This window comes from Triticum dicoccoides, chromosome 1B (assembly GCF_002162155.2).
Source record: "Triticum dicoccoides isolate Atlit2015 ecotype Zavitan chromosome 1B, WEW_v2.0, whole genome shotgun sequence".
NCBI lineage: Eukaryota > Viridiplantae > Streptophyta > Magnoliopsida > Poales > Poaceae > Triticum > Triticum dicoccoides.
This window is the reverse complement of record NC_041381.1, coordinates 523552291-523566076: the sequence shown is the minus strand read 5'-3', so window position 1 is coordinate 523566076 and position 13786 is coordinate 523552291. Positions and strand designations below refer to the sequence as shown.

General features: G+C 41.0%; 1 protein-coding gene across 1 annotated transcript; it reads left to right on the top strand.

Annotated features, from left to right (window-relative positions):
• The first annotated feature begins 2615 nt into the window (after nt 1-2615).
• Nucleotides 2616-3536, top strand: LOC119350547 (STI1-like protein). Its single transcript, XM_037618320.1, has 4 exons — nt 2616-2636; nt 2704-2874; nt 2966-3045; nt 3491-3536. The coding sequence occupies exons 1-4, from the start codon at nt 2616-2618 to the stop codon at nt 3534-3536; spliced, it is 318 nt and encodes a 105-aa protein (XP_037474217.1).
• Nucleotides 3537-13786: the final 10250 nt, after the last annotated feature.

Here is a 13786-nt window from a genome sequence, read left to right as displayed (position 1 = left end):
GCTCCCACATGTTCCACGATGATCTCATTGGATGAACCACGATGTCAAGGACTTAATCAATCCCGTATTCAATTCCCTTTGTCTATCGGTATGTTACTTGCCCGAGATTCGATTGTCGGTATCCAATACCTTGTTCAATCTCGTTACCGGCAAGTCACTTTACTCGTTCCGTAACACATCATCCCGTGATCAACTCCTTGGTCACATTGCGCATATGATGATGTCCTACCGAGTGGGCCCAGAGATACCTCTCAGTTTACACGGAGTGACAAATCCCAGTCTCGATCCGCATAAAACAATAGATACTTCCGGAGATACCTGTAGTGCACCTTTATAGTCACCCAGTTACGTTGTGACGTTTGATACACCCAAAGCACTCCTACGGTATCCAGGAGTTACACGCTCTCATGGTCGAAGGAAGAGATACTTGACATTGGCAAAGCTCTAGCAAATGAACTACACGATCTTTTGTGCTAGTCTTAGGATTGTGTCTTGTCCATCACATCATTCTCCTAATGATGTGATCCCGTTATCAACGACATCCAATGTCCATAGCCAGGAAACCATGACTATCTGTTGATCACAACGAGCTAGTCAACTAGAGGCTCACTAGGGACATATTGTGGTCTATGTATTCACACGTGTATTACGATTTCCGGATAATACAGTTATAGCATGAATAAAAGACAATTATCATGAACAAGGAAATATAATAATAATACTTTTATTATTGCCTCTAGGGCATATTTCCAACACCTATATCTCTCCATAAGTTGTCGTACCAAGAAAATGGCTTCCATGGTCGACCTCCCAGGCATGAAACCAAACTGATTTTTGGTCACGCTTGTCATTCTTCTTAAGCGGTGCTCAATGACTCTCTCCCATAGCTTCATTGTATGGCTCATCAGCTTAATTCCACGGTAATTAGTACAACTCTGAACATCTCCCTTGTTCTTGAAGATTGGTACTAATATACTCCGTCTCCATTCTTCTGGCATCTTGTTTGCCCGAAAAATAAGGTTGAAAAGCTTGGTTAGCCATACTATCGCTATGTCCCCGAGACCTTTCCACACCTCAATGGGGATACAATCAGGGCCCATCGCCTTGCCTCCTTTCATCCTTTTTAAAGCCTCCTTCACCTCAGACTCCTGGATGCACCGCACAAAACGCATGCTGGTCTCATCAAAGGAGTCATTCAGTTCAATGGTAGAACTCTCATTCTCCCCATTGAACAGCTTGTCGAAGTACTCCCGCCATCTATGCTTAATCTCTTCGTCCTTCACCAAGAGTTGGCCTGCTCCGTCCTTGATGCATTTGACTTGGCCAATATCCCTCGTCTTCCTCTCCCGGATCTTAGCCATCTTATAGATGTCCCTTTCACCTTCCTTCGTGCCTAACCGTTGGTAGAGGTCCTCATATGCCCGACCCCTTGCTTCACCAACAGCTCGCTTTGCGGCCTTCTTCGCCATCTTGTACTTCTCTATGTTGTCTGCACTCCTATCCAGGTATAGGCGTCTGAAGTAATCTTTCTTCTCTTTAAGCGCCTTCTGGACATCATCATTCCACCACCAGGTATCCTTATCTTCGCTTCTCCTTCCCCTGGACACTCCAAACTCCTCCGAGGCCACCTTACGAATGCAAGTCGCCATCTTCATCCACACATTGTACGCATCCCCTCCTTCCTCCCAAGGGCCCTCCTTAAATACCCTCTCCTTGAACACCTGAGCTACCTCCCCCTTGAGCTTCCACCACTTCGTTCTAGCGACCTTGGCACGCTTATCCCGCTGGACACGAATCCGAAAGCGGAAGTCAGCAACCACCAGCTTATGCTGGGGTACAACACTCTCCCCAGGTATCACCTTACAGTCTAGGCACGCACGCCTATCTTCTCTTCTCGAGAGGATGAAATCAATTTGGCTAGAGTGTTGGCCACTACTAAAAGTCACTAGATGTGATTCTCTCTTTCTAAAGAGGGTGTTAGCTACAATCATGTTGTAGGCTAGAGCAAAGCTTAAGACATCTTCTCCTTCTTGATTCCTGATGCCATAGCCAAAGCCCCCATGCGCCCCTTCAAAACCTGTGTTAGATGTACCCACGTGGCCATTGAGGTCTCCTCCTATGAAGAGCTTCTCACCAATCGGTACACTCCTAACCATGTCTTCCAAGCCTTCCCAGAACTCCCTCTTGGTGTTCTCATTGTGGCCTACTTGCGGGGCATATGCGCTGATAATACAAAATTTATATAATATAAAAATATATTTTATTTTGTATCTAATGATAGTAAGTTAGCATTTTAGTTCTTGATAGTTTTCCAAGATTCTTGTTCATACTTTGAACTATTTGACTTAAGAGGTAATTTTTGGGTCCTCTTTTCAGAGACCGAGCCAGTAGTGTATAATGAGTGAAATGATGAAACCATAATGACATTCACTTGTAGGAAGACATGTTGAAATATAATTTATTCGCTGCTATTTCTCAGTTCGCGCATGGTATGACCTCAACATTGTGTTATACTTGGTAATTGTATATGTTGGGTCAATTGGCTGTTTTGTTCCAAGCTTCCTCATTCGTGATTTGGTTAAGTAATTATCTTATTATTTGGAATCTGCTCAGCCATGTGCTTTTGCAATCTCACTGTAAACAAATTTCTAAGAGTTTATTTTTTATTTTATGTTCACTGTTGTTATGCCTTGTTGATTGTAGGCAATAAAGTTTGATCCCAACAATGCAACATTGTACTCAAACAGGAGCCTTTGTTGGCTTCGCATGGGCGAGGGCTACAAGGCTTTGTTGGACGCTGATGAATGCAGAAAATTGCGGCCTGACTGGCCAAAGGCCTTTTACCGGCAGGGTGCAGCTCTGATGTTGCTGAAGGTTACATAGATGATACTGTCGGATGTTTTTTTCCTCTTTGTCAGTTTGTCTGCTAGTTATTTTTGACCGCTAACTTGTGTTCTATCGTCAGGATTACAAGGGTGCAAGCGAACATTTCTTGGATGGACTCAAGTTGAACCCAGCCAACACTGAGATGGAGGATGCATTACGGTATCCCATCTCTGCCTAGCTGTTTTTTTCGTTTGGGCAGAACCTTCATTGGTTACATTATGCATTTTTAAGATGTCCTTTCGTTATTGGTGGTTAACTAGACGTGTACTGAACTCCATGTTTCAGCCCATCTTATCGTTAGTTACAGACTTATATAGTGTTATTCATTTTTTTAGGTTTTACTGTATTGGTCACTTAACTATGCCGTAGATAGAAACCTGTCTTTACCTTCAGACGTTGGGGATATGTTAATTAAGCTCTGTTCTGTTTTCAGTTCTTGTATCTGACCTTTGATTATTGCTTTTTTTTTTCTGTTTTTATCAAAAGAAATATGCCTGGCCTTTTCTTGTCCACATTTTTTATTGTACATTTGCTCCAAAAGTGTTACTAGTTACAGATGCCATTGAGCGTCCATGTCTCTGATGATTCTCATTGCAATACGCAGGAAAGCTTATGAAGCCATGAAAGATGTCTCGGAGCCCCAAGGTTGAGCAACTGTCTGAGTGTTGCAGGGAGGAGTTCTGGATCTGGTCTCTAGTCGGGTTGTCATTGAGCTTTTCACCTTTTGAGCTGCATGTCATTGAGCGTCTCGCCTTTTGCTTAAAGACTTTCAATTCCTGAACTAAGTAATCTGTTGAATTCCTGAACCAAGTAGTACTCTGATGGGAATCAAGTAATTCTGTCATGCTTGCATGCATAAATATCTATTTGATGTTCTTTGATTTCTATTGCCTTTCATCTCTCTTATCTCACGGTCCGGGGTGTAGGACTCCAAAAAAACACTTGACTGCAAAAAAACAAACAAAAAAAACAGCCTTTGGAGTTACACCGACCCATCCCCTAAAATATCAGGAATGGAGCTCCCAGTAATCATCTTCTCTCCACATTACTAGGGGGATTTTGCACACTGCAAAAAAAAAAAAGGTGGGGGGATCTTTCCATCTACAACCACTACCTAGCTCAGCCGATGCACATCCAGCCTTGTCACGTGAGATTTGCTGCCTAGATCCACGCTCATCCCCATCTCACACCATTGTTGGAGATGTGCTTTGCCACTAAACTGATTATAGGTGGACCTTTACAAGTCAGTGGAAATCTGGCCACTTACTTGACGGGCTCCAGTTAACACTTTTTTGTGTTTATTTTTCATTTTCTTATTTTAAATAATGAATGGTTTTCATTTTCGTGAAATTTTTGAACATTACTTCAAATTTGCATTTTTTAATCCATGAAATTTTTTAATCCACAAAATTTGTAAACTGTTTTCAAAACTATGAACCTTTTTTGGAATCCATAAAATTTGTGAACTATTTAAAAATTCATGAATGATTTCGAAAGCTATGAGCTCTTGTCAAATTTTGCACATTTTTGAAATCCATGAACTTTATATTTCAAGTCCATAAACATTTTTCGAATTCATGATTTTTTTATTTCATGAACTTATTTTAAATCCTTGTACAATTTTTCAAATTCATGAACATTACGTAAACCCATAAACGGTTTATGATTTTTCTAAGACAGTAGACCACCAGACAACAAATTGTTTTTTTAACCCACGAGCGCTTAGATGAATGGGCAGCGAGCAAGTGAGCATTCTTTTTTAGGCAAGCGAACGTGTGCAAGCGATTTAGTGGGCTGGCCCACGCGGGCAACGACCTGCGCACCATTGTGTCGTCTAGCCCGTTAAGCACTGACGATGCTCTCTCCAAACCCGCGCACGTCACTGATACTTGAGTTACGAGGGCGGGCTGAAATTTGTGCCTTGGTGTTTTCTGGCCCATGGTTATTCTGCCTAAAATACCAGTCGCGGGTATGTATAGTTGCCCGCCACTAGTAACTCAAGTACCAATGGGGAGTGTGTGTTTGTGCCCGCCATTGGTAATTTGAGGAGTGAATAAAGTTTGATGACATGTAATCGTGTGTGTGTGTGTGTGTGTGTGTGTGTGAGTGTGAATAAAGTTTTAAAGTCAACCGAGGAAGGGGGGTGGCTTTCCATGCAAAACTATTCATATTAAAAACTTCCTCGAAAATTATATGGATTGTAAGCAGTCTACATGACAACTCGTCTGAAAAATTCTCAAAATTTTACCACATCATGCCAAATTTCGTGATTTTCTGGCTTCATTTGAATTATTTAGAATTAAAATGATAATAACTACCATGTTGGTGCGTGAGTCTTGCCCACCCAGTGTCTGACACTCCACTTATTTTCTTGCATAAGGCATATAAACATGCACTATAGAAAACCAATAAAATTGTCAACCCATTTCTGGCGATTATTTTATGTACATGCAATTCAAATTTGAATTATATCAAATAAATGGCTAAAATGATTAAATATAGCAAATGGACCACGAAAAATGTCAACTAGGTTATTATCATATTTCCCGTTCATGAAAAATGTTTATTAGTCATGCTAGAATTGTATTAACCGAAAACTTAAATACATGTGCGAATATATAAACTACACCGTGTCCCTAGTGAACCTCTACTAGACTAGCTCGTTGATCAAAGATGGTTAAGGTTTGCTAACCATAGACATGAGTTGTCATTTGATAACGGGATCACATCATTAGTAGAATGATGTGATGGATAAGACTCATCCGTTAGCTTAGCATATGATCATTCAGTTTATTGCTATTGCTTTCTTAATGTCAAATACATATTCCTTCGACTATGAGATCATGCAACTCCCGGATACTGGAGGAATACCTTATGTGCTATCATACAGATGCTCTATAGGTATCTTCGAAGGTGTCTGTTGAGTTGGCATGGATCAAGATTAGGATTTTTCACTCCATGTATCAGAGAGATATCTCTGGGCCCTCTCGGTAATACACATCACAATAAGCTTGCAAGCATAATTACTAAGGAGTTAGTTATGAGATGATGTATTACGGAACAAGTAAAGAGACTTATCGTTAATGAGATTGAACTAGGTATGGAGATACCACGATCGAATCTCGGACAAGTAACATACCGACGAACAAAGTAGTTCGTAGCTAGATGACTTCCTCTCTCCCTCTTAATTCTCAATACAATGGTCTCTTGGGGATCTATTTGATGTAACTCTTTTTGTGGTGTGTTTGTTGGGATCCGATGAACTTTGAGTTTATGGTCAGATCTATGTTTTTATCCATGAAATTTATTTGAGTCTTTTGATCTCTTATATGCATGATTATTTATAGCCTCGTATTTCTTCTATGAATCTTTGGTTTAGTTAGGCCAACTAGATCGATTTTTCTTGCCATGGGAAGAGGTGCTTTGTGATGGGTTCGATCTTACGGTGCTTGATCCCAATGACAGAAGAGGAACCGACACGTATGTATTGTTGCTATTAAGGATTGAAGGAAATATGCCCTAGAGGTAATAATAAAGTTATTATTTATTTCCTTATATCATGATAAATTTTTTTATTCATGCTAGAATTGTATTAACCGGAAACATAATACATGTGTGAATACATAGACAAACATAGTGTCACTAGTATGCCTCTACTTGACTAGCTCGTTTATCAAAGATGGTTATGTTTCCTAGCCATGGACAAAAGAGTTGTCATTTGATTAACGAGATCACATCATTAGGAGAATGATGTGATTGACTTGACCCATTCCGTTAGCCTTAGCACTTGATCATTTAGTATGTTGCTACTGCTTTCTTCATGACTTATACATGTTCCTATGACTATGAGATTATGCAACTCCCGTTTACCGGAGGAACACTTTGTGTGCTACCAAACGTCACAACGTAACTGGGTAATTATAAAGGAGCTCTACAGGTGTCTCCGAAGGTACATGTTGGGTTGGCGTATTTTGAGATTAGGATTTGTCACTGCGATTGTCGGAGAGGTATCTCTGGGCCCACTCGGTAATACACATCACTATAAGCCTTGCAAGCATTGCAACTAATGAGTTAGTTGCGGGATGATGTATTATGGAACGAGTAAAGAGACTTGCCGGTAACGAGATTGAACTAGGTATTGGATACCGACGATCAAATCTCGGGCAAGTAACATACCGATGACAAAGGGAATAGCGTATGTTATTATGCGGTTTGACCGATAAAGATCTTCGTAGAATATGTGGGAGCCAATATGAGCATCCAGGTTCCGCTATTGGTTATTGATCGGAGACGTGTCTCGGTCATGTTTACATTGTTCTCGAACCCGTAAGGTCCGCACGCTTAAGGTTTTGATGACAGTTATATTATGAGTTCATGAGTTTTGATGTACCGAAGGAGTTCGGAGTCCCGGATGAGACCAGGGACATGACGAGGAGTCTTGAAATGGTCGAGACGTAAAGATCGATATATTGGACGACTATATTCGGACTTCGGAAAGGTTCCGAGTGATTCGGGTATTTTTCGGAGTACCGGAGAGTTTCGGGAATTCGCCGGGGAGTATATGGGCCTTATTGGGCCATACTGGAATAGAGGAGAGAGGCCAAAAGGAAGGAGGCCTGTGCCCCCCCTCTGGTCCGAATTGGACAAGGGGCGCAGCCCCCTTTTCCTTCTTCCTCTCCCCCTCTTTCCCCTTCTCCTACTCCAACAAGGAAGGAGGGAGTCCTACTCCCGGTGGGAGTAGGACTCCCCTTGGCGCGCCCCCTCCTAGGCCGTCCGCCCCTCCCCCCTTGCTCCTTTATATATGGGGGCAGGGGGGCACCTCTAGGCACAAGAACAACAATTGATCCCTTGGATCTCTTAGCCGTGTGCGGTGCCCCCCTCCACCATAGTCCACCTCGATAATATCGTAGCGGTGCTTAGGCGAAGCCCTGCGACGGTAGAACATCAAGATCGTCACCACGCCGTCGTGCTGACGGAACTCTCCCTCGACACTCGGCTGGATCGGAGTTCGAGGGACGTCATCGAGCTGAACGTGTGCTAGAACTCGGAGGTGCCGTAGTTTCAGTACTTGATCGGTCGGGCCGTGAAGACGTACGACTACATCAACCGCGTTGTTCTAACGCTTCCGCTTTCGGTGTACGAGGGTACGTGGACACACTCTTCCCTCTCGTTGCTATGCATCACCATGATCTTGCGTGTGCGTAGGAATTTTTTTGAAATTACTACGTTCCCCAACAGTGGTATCAGAGTCTAGATTTTATGCGTTGATGTTATATGCATGAGTAGAACACAAGTGAGTTGTGGGCAATACAAGTCATACTGCTTACCAGCATGTCATACTTTGGTTCGGCGGTATTGTTGGATGAAGCGGCCCAGACCGACATTACGCGTACACTTACGCGAGACTGGTTCTACCGACGTGCTTTGCACACAGGTGGCTGACGGGTGTCTGTTTCTCCAACTTTAGTTGAACCGAGTGTGGCTACACCCGGTCCTTGCGAAGGTTAAAACAACACCAACTTGACAAACTATCGTTGTGGTTTTGATGCGTAGGTGAGAACGGTTCTTGCTTAGCCCGTAGCAGCCACGTAAAATTTGCAACAACAAAGTAGAGGATGTCTAACTTGTTTTTGCAGGGCATGTTGTGATGTGATATGGTCAAAACGTGATGCTATATTTTATTGTATGAGATGATCATGTTTTGTAACCGAGTTATCGGCAACTGGCAGGAGCCATATGGTTGTCGCTTTATTGTATGAAATGCAAGCGCCCTGTAATTTCTTTTCTTTATCACTAAGCAGTAGCGATAGTCGTATAAGCAATAGATGGCGAAACGACAACGATGCTACAATGGATATCAAGGTGTCGCGCCGGTGACGATGGTGATCACGACGGTGCTTGGGAGATGGAGATCACAAGCACAAGATGATGATGACCATATCATATCACTTATATTGATTGCATGTGATGTTTATCCTTTATGCATCTTATCTTGCTTTGATTGACGGTAGCATTTTAAGATGATCTCTCACTAAATTATCAAGAAGTGTTCTCCCTGAGTATGCACCGTTGCGAAAGTTCTTCGTGCTGAGACACCATGTGATGATCGGGTGTGATAGGCTCTACGTTCAAATACAACGGGTGCAAAACAGTTGCACACGCGGAATACTCAGGTTAAACTTGACGAGCCTAGCATATACAGATATGACCTCGGAACACGGAGACCGAAAGGTCGAACGTGAATCATATAGTAAATATGATCAACATAGTGATGTTCACCATTGAAACTACTCCATCTCATGTGATGATCGGACATGGTTTAGTTGATTTGGATCACGTGATCACTTAGATGACTAGAGAGATGTCTGTCTAAGTGGGAGTTCTTAAGTAATATGATTAATTGAACTTTAATTTATCATGAACTTAGTTCTGGTAGTATTTTGCATATTATGTTGTAGATCAATAGCTTCCGTTGTTGCTTCCCTATGTTTTTTGCTTCCCTATATTTTTATATGTGTTCCTAGAGAAAACTAAGTTGAAAAATGTTAGTAGCAATGTTGCGGACTTGGTTCGAGATCTGAGGTTTATCCTCATTGATGCACAGAAGAATTATGTCCTTAATGCACCGCTAGGTGACAGACCTATTGCAGGAGCAGATGCAGACGTTATGAACATTTGGGTAGCTCAATATGATGACTACTTGATAGTTTTGTGCACCATGCTTTATGGCTTAGAACCGGGACTAAAAAAACGTTTTTGAAACATCACGAAACATATGAGATGTTCCATGAGATGAAATTGGTATTTCAGACTCATGCCCGTATCAAGAGGTATGAGACCTCTGACAAACACTTCGCCTAAAAGATGGAGGAGAATTGCTCAACTAGTGAGCAAGTACTTAGATTGTCTGAGTACTACAATCGCTTGAATCAAGTGGGAGTTAATCTTCCAGATAAGATAGTGATTGGTAGAGTTCTCTAGTCACCATCACCAAGTTACTGGAACTTCGTGATGAACTATAATGCAAGGGATGACGAAAACGATTCCCAATCTCTTCGTGATGCTGAAATCGACGAAGGTAGAAATCAAGAAAAGAGCATCAAGTGTTGATGATTGGCAAGACCACTAGTTTCAAGAAAAGGGCAAAAGAAAAGAAAGGGAACTTCAAGTAGAATGGCAAGCAAGTTGTCACTCCCGCGAAGAAGCCCAAAGCTGGACCAAAGCCTGAAACTGAGTGATTATAATGCAAAGGAAATGGTCACTAGAAGCGGAAATGCCCTGAATATTTGGTGGATAAGAAGGATGACAAAGTGAACAAGGGTATATTTGATATACAGGTTATTAATGTGTACCTTACTAGTGTTTATAGTAGCCCCTGAGTACTTGATACTTGTTCGGTTGCTAAAAATTAGTAACTCGAAACAGGAGTTACAGAATAAACAGAGACTAGTTGAGGGTGAAGTGACGATGAGTGTTGGAAGTAGTTCCAAGATTGATATGATCATCATCGCACACTCTCTATACTTTCGGGATTAGTGTTAAACCTAAATAAATGTTATTTGGCGTTTGCGTTGAGCATAAATATGATTTGATCATGTTTATTGCAATACGGTTATCCATTTAAAGTCAGAGAATAATTGTTGTTCTGTTTACATGAATAAAACCTTCGATGGTCATACACCCAATGAAAATAGTTTATTGGATCTCGATCGTAGTGATACACATATTCATAATATTGATGCCAAAAAGATGCAAAGTTTATAATGATAGTGCAACTTATTTGTGGCACTGCCGTTTGGGTCATATCGGTGTAAAGAGCATGAAGAAACTCCATAAAGATGGATTTTTGGAATCACTTGGTTATGAATCATTTGATACTTGCGAACCGTGCCTTTTGGGCAAGATGACTAAAACTCGGTTCTCCGGAACAATGGAACGAGCTAGTGACTTATTGGAAATAATACATACTGATGTATGCGGTTCAATGAGTATTGATGCTCATGGCGAGTATCATTATTTTCTGACCTTCACAGATGATTTGAGCAGATATGGGTATATCTACTTAATGAAACACAAGTCTGAAACATTTGAAATGTTCAAAGAAACTCAGAGTGAAGTGGAGAATCATCGTAACAAGAAAATAAAGTTTCTGCGATTTGATCGCGGAGATAAATATTTGAGTTACGAGTTTGGTCTTCAATTAAAACAATGTGGAATAGTTTCACAAACTCATGCCACCTGGAACACCATAGCTAAATGGTGTGTCCGAACATCATAACCGTACTTTATTAGATATAGTGCAATCTATGATGTCTCTTACCGATTTACCACTATCGTTTTGGGGTTATGCATTAGAGACAGCTGCATTCACTTTAAACAGGGCACCATCGAAATCCGTTGAGACGATGCCTTATGAACTATGGTTTGGCAAGAAACCAAAGTTGTCGTTTCTTAAAGTTTGGGGCTGTGATGCTTATGTGAAAAAAAATTCAACCTGATAAGCTCGAACCCAAATCGGAGAAGTGCGTCTTCATAGAATACCCAAATGTAACTATTGGGTACACCTTCTATCACAGATCCGAAGGCAAGATATTTGTTGCTAAGATGGATCCTTTCTAGAGAAGGAGTTTCTCTCGAAAGAAGTAAGTGGGAGGAAAGTAGAACTTGATGAGGTAATTGCACCTTCTCCCAAATTGGAAAGTAGTTCATCACAGAAATTAGTTCTAGTGATTCCTACACCAATTAGTGAGGAAGCTAATGATGATGATCATGAAACTTCAGATCTAGTTACTACAAAACCTCGTAGGTCTTCCAGAGTAAGATCCGCACCAGAGTGGTACGGTAATCCTATTCTGGAAATCATGTTACTAGACCATGATGAACTTACGAACTATGAGGAAGCGATGATGAGCCCAGATTCCGCGAAATGGCTTGAAGGCCATAAAATCTGAGATAGGATCCATGTATGAGAACAAAGTATAAACTTTGGTTGACTTACTCGATGATCAGGAAGCCATGTTAAATAAATGGATATTCAAGAGGAATACGGACACTGATAGTAGTGTTACTATCTACTAAGCTCGACTTGTTGCGAAAGGTTTTCGACAAGTTCAAGGTGTTGAATATGATGAGATTTTCTCACTCGTATCGATGTTTAAGTCTGTCCGAATCATGTTAGCAATTGCCACATTTTATGAAATCTGGCAAATGGATGTCAAAACTGCATTCCTTAATGGATTTAGAGTTGTATATGATGCAACCAGAAGGTTTTGTCAATCCTAAAGGTGCTAACAAAATGTGCAAGCTCCAGCGATCCATCAATGGACTAGTGCAAGCATCTCGGAGTTGGAATATACGCTTTGATGAGTTGATCAAAGCATATGGTTTTAAACAGACGTTTGGAAAGGCTTGTATCTACAAGAAAGTGAGTGGGAGCACTACAGCCTTTCTGATAAGTATATGTGAATGACATATTATTGATCGGAAATGATGTAGAATTTTCTGGAAAGCATAATGGAGTGTTTGAAAGGAGTTTTTCAAAGAAAGACCTCAGTAAAGCTACTTACATATTGAGCATCAAGATCTATTGAGATAGATCAAGACGCTTGATAAGATTTTCAATGAGTACATACCTTGACAAGATTTTGAAGTAGTTCAAAATGGAACAATCAAAGAAAGAGTTCTTGCCAGTGTTGCAAAGGTATGAAATTGAGTAAGACTCAAATCCCGACCACGGCAGAAAATAGAAAGAGAATGAAAGTCATTCCCTATGCATCAGTCCTAGGTTCTATAAAAGTATGCCATGCTATGGACCAGACCTATTGTATACTCTGCCCTGGTTTGGCAAGGGAGTACAATAGTGATCTAGGAGTAGATCACTGGACATTGGTCAAAATTGTCCTTAGTGGAATAAGGATATGTTTCTCGATTATGGAGGTGACAAGAGGTTCGTCATAGAGGGTTACGTCGATACAAGTTTTGGCACTGATCCAGATGACTCTAAGTCTTAATCTGGATACATATTGAAAGTAGGAGCAATTATCTAGAGTAGCTCCGTGCAGAGCATTGTAGACATAGAATATTTGCAAAATACATACGGCTCTGAATGTAACAGACCTGTTGACTAAACTTCTCTCATGAGCAAAACATGATCATGCCTTAGTACTCTTTGGGTGTTAATCACATAGCGATGTGAACTAGATTATTGACTCTTGTAAACCCTTTGGGTGTTGGTTACATGACGATGTGATATATGGGTGTTAATCACATACGGATGTGAATATTGGTGTTGAATCACATGATGATGTGAACTAGATTCATGACTCTAGTACAAGTGGGAGACTGAAGGAAATATGCCCTAGAGGCAATAATAAAGTTAATATTTATTTCCTTATATCATGATAAATGTTTATTATTCAAGCTAGAATTGTATTAACCGGAAACATAATACATGTGTGAATACATAGACAAACGTAGTGTCACTAGTATGCCTCTACTTGACTAGCTCGTTTATCAAAGATGGTTATGTTTCCTAGCCATGGACAAAAGAGTTGTCATTTGATTAACGGGATCACATCATTAGGAGAATGATGTGATTGACTTGACCCATTCTGTTAGCCTTAGCACTTGATCATTTAGTATGTTGCTACTGCTTTCTTCATGACTTATACATGTTCCTATGACTATGAGATTATGCAACTCCCGTTTACCGAAGGAACACTTTGTGTGCTACCAAACGTCACAACGTAACTGGGTGATTATAAAGGAGCTCTACAGGTGTCTCCGAAGGTACATGTTGGGTTGGCATATTTTGAGATTCGGATTTGTCACTCCGATTGTCGGAGAGATATCTCTGGGCCCACTCGGTAATACACATCACTATAAGCCTTGCAAGCATTGC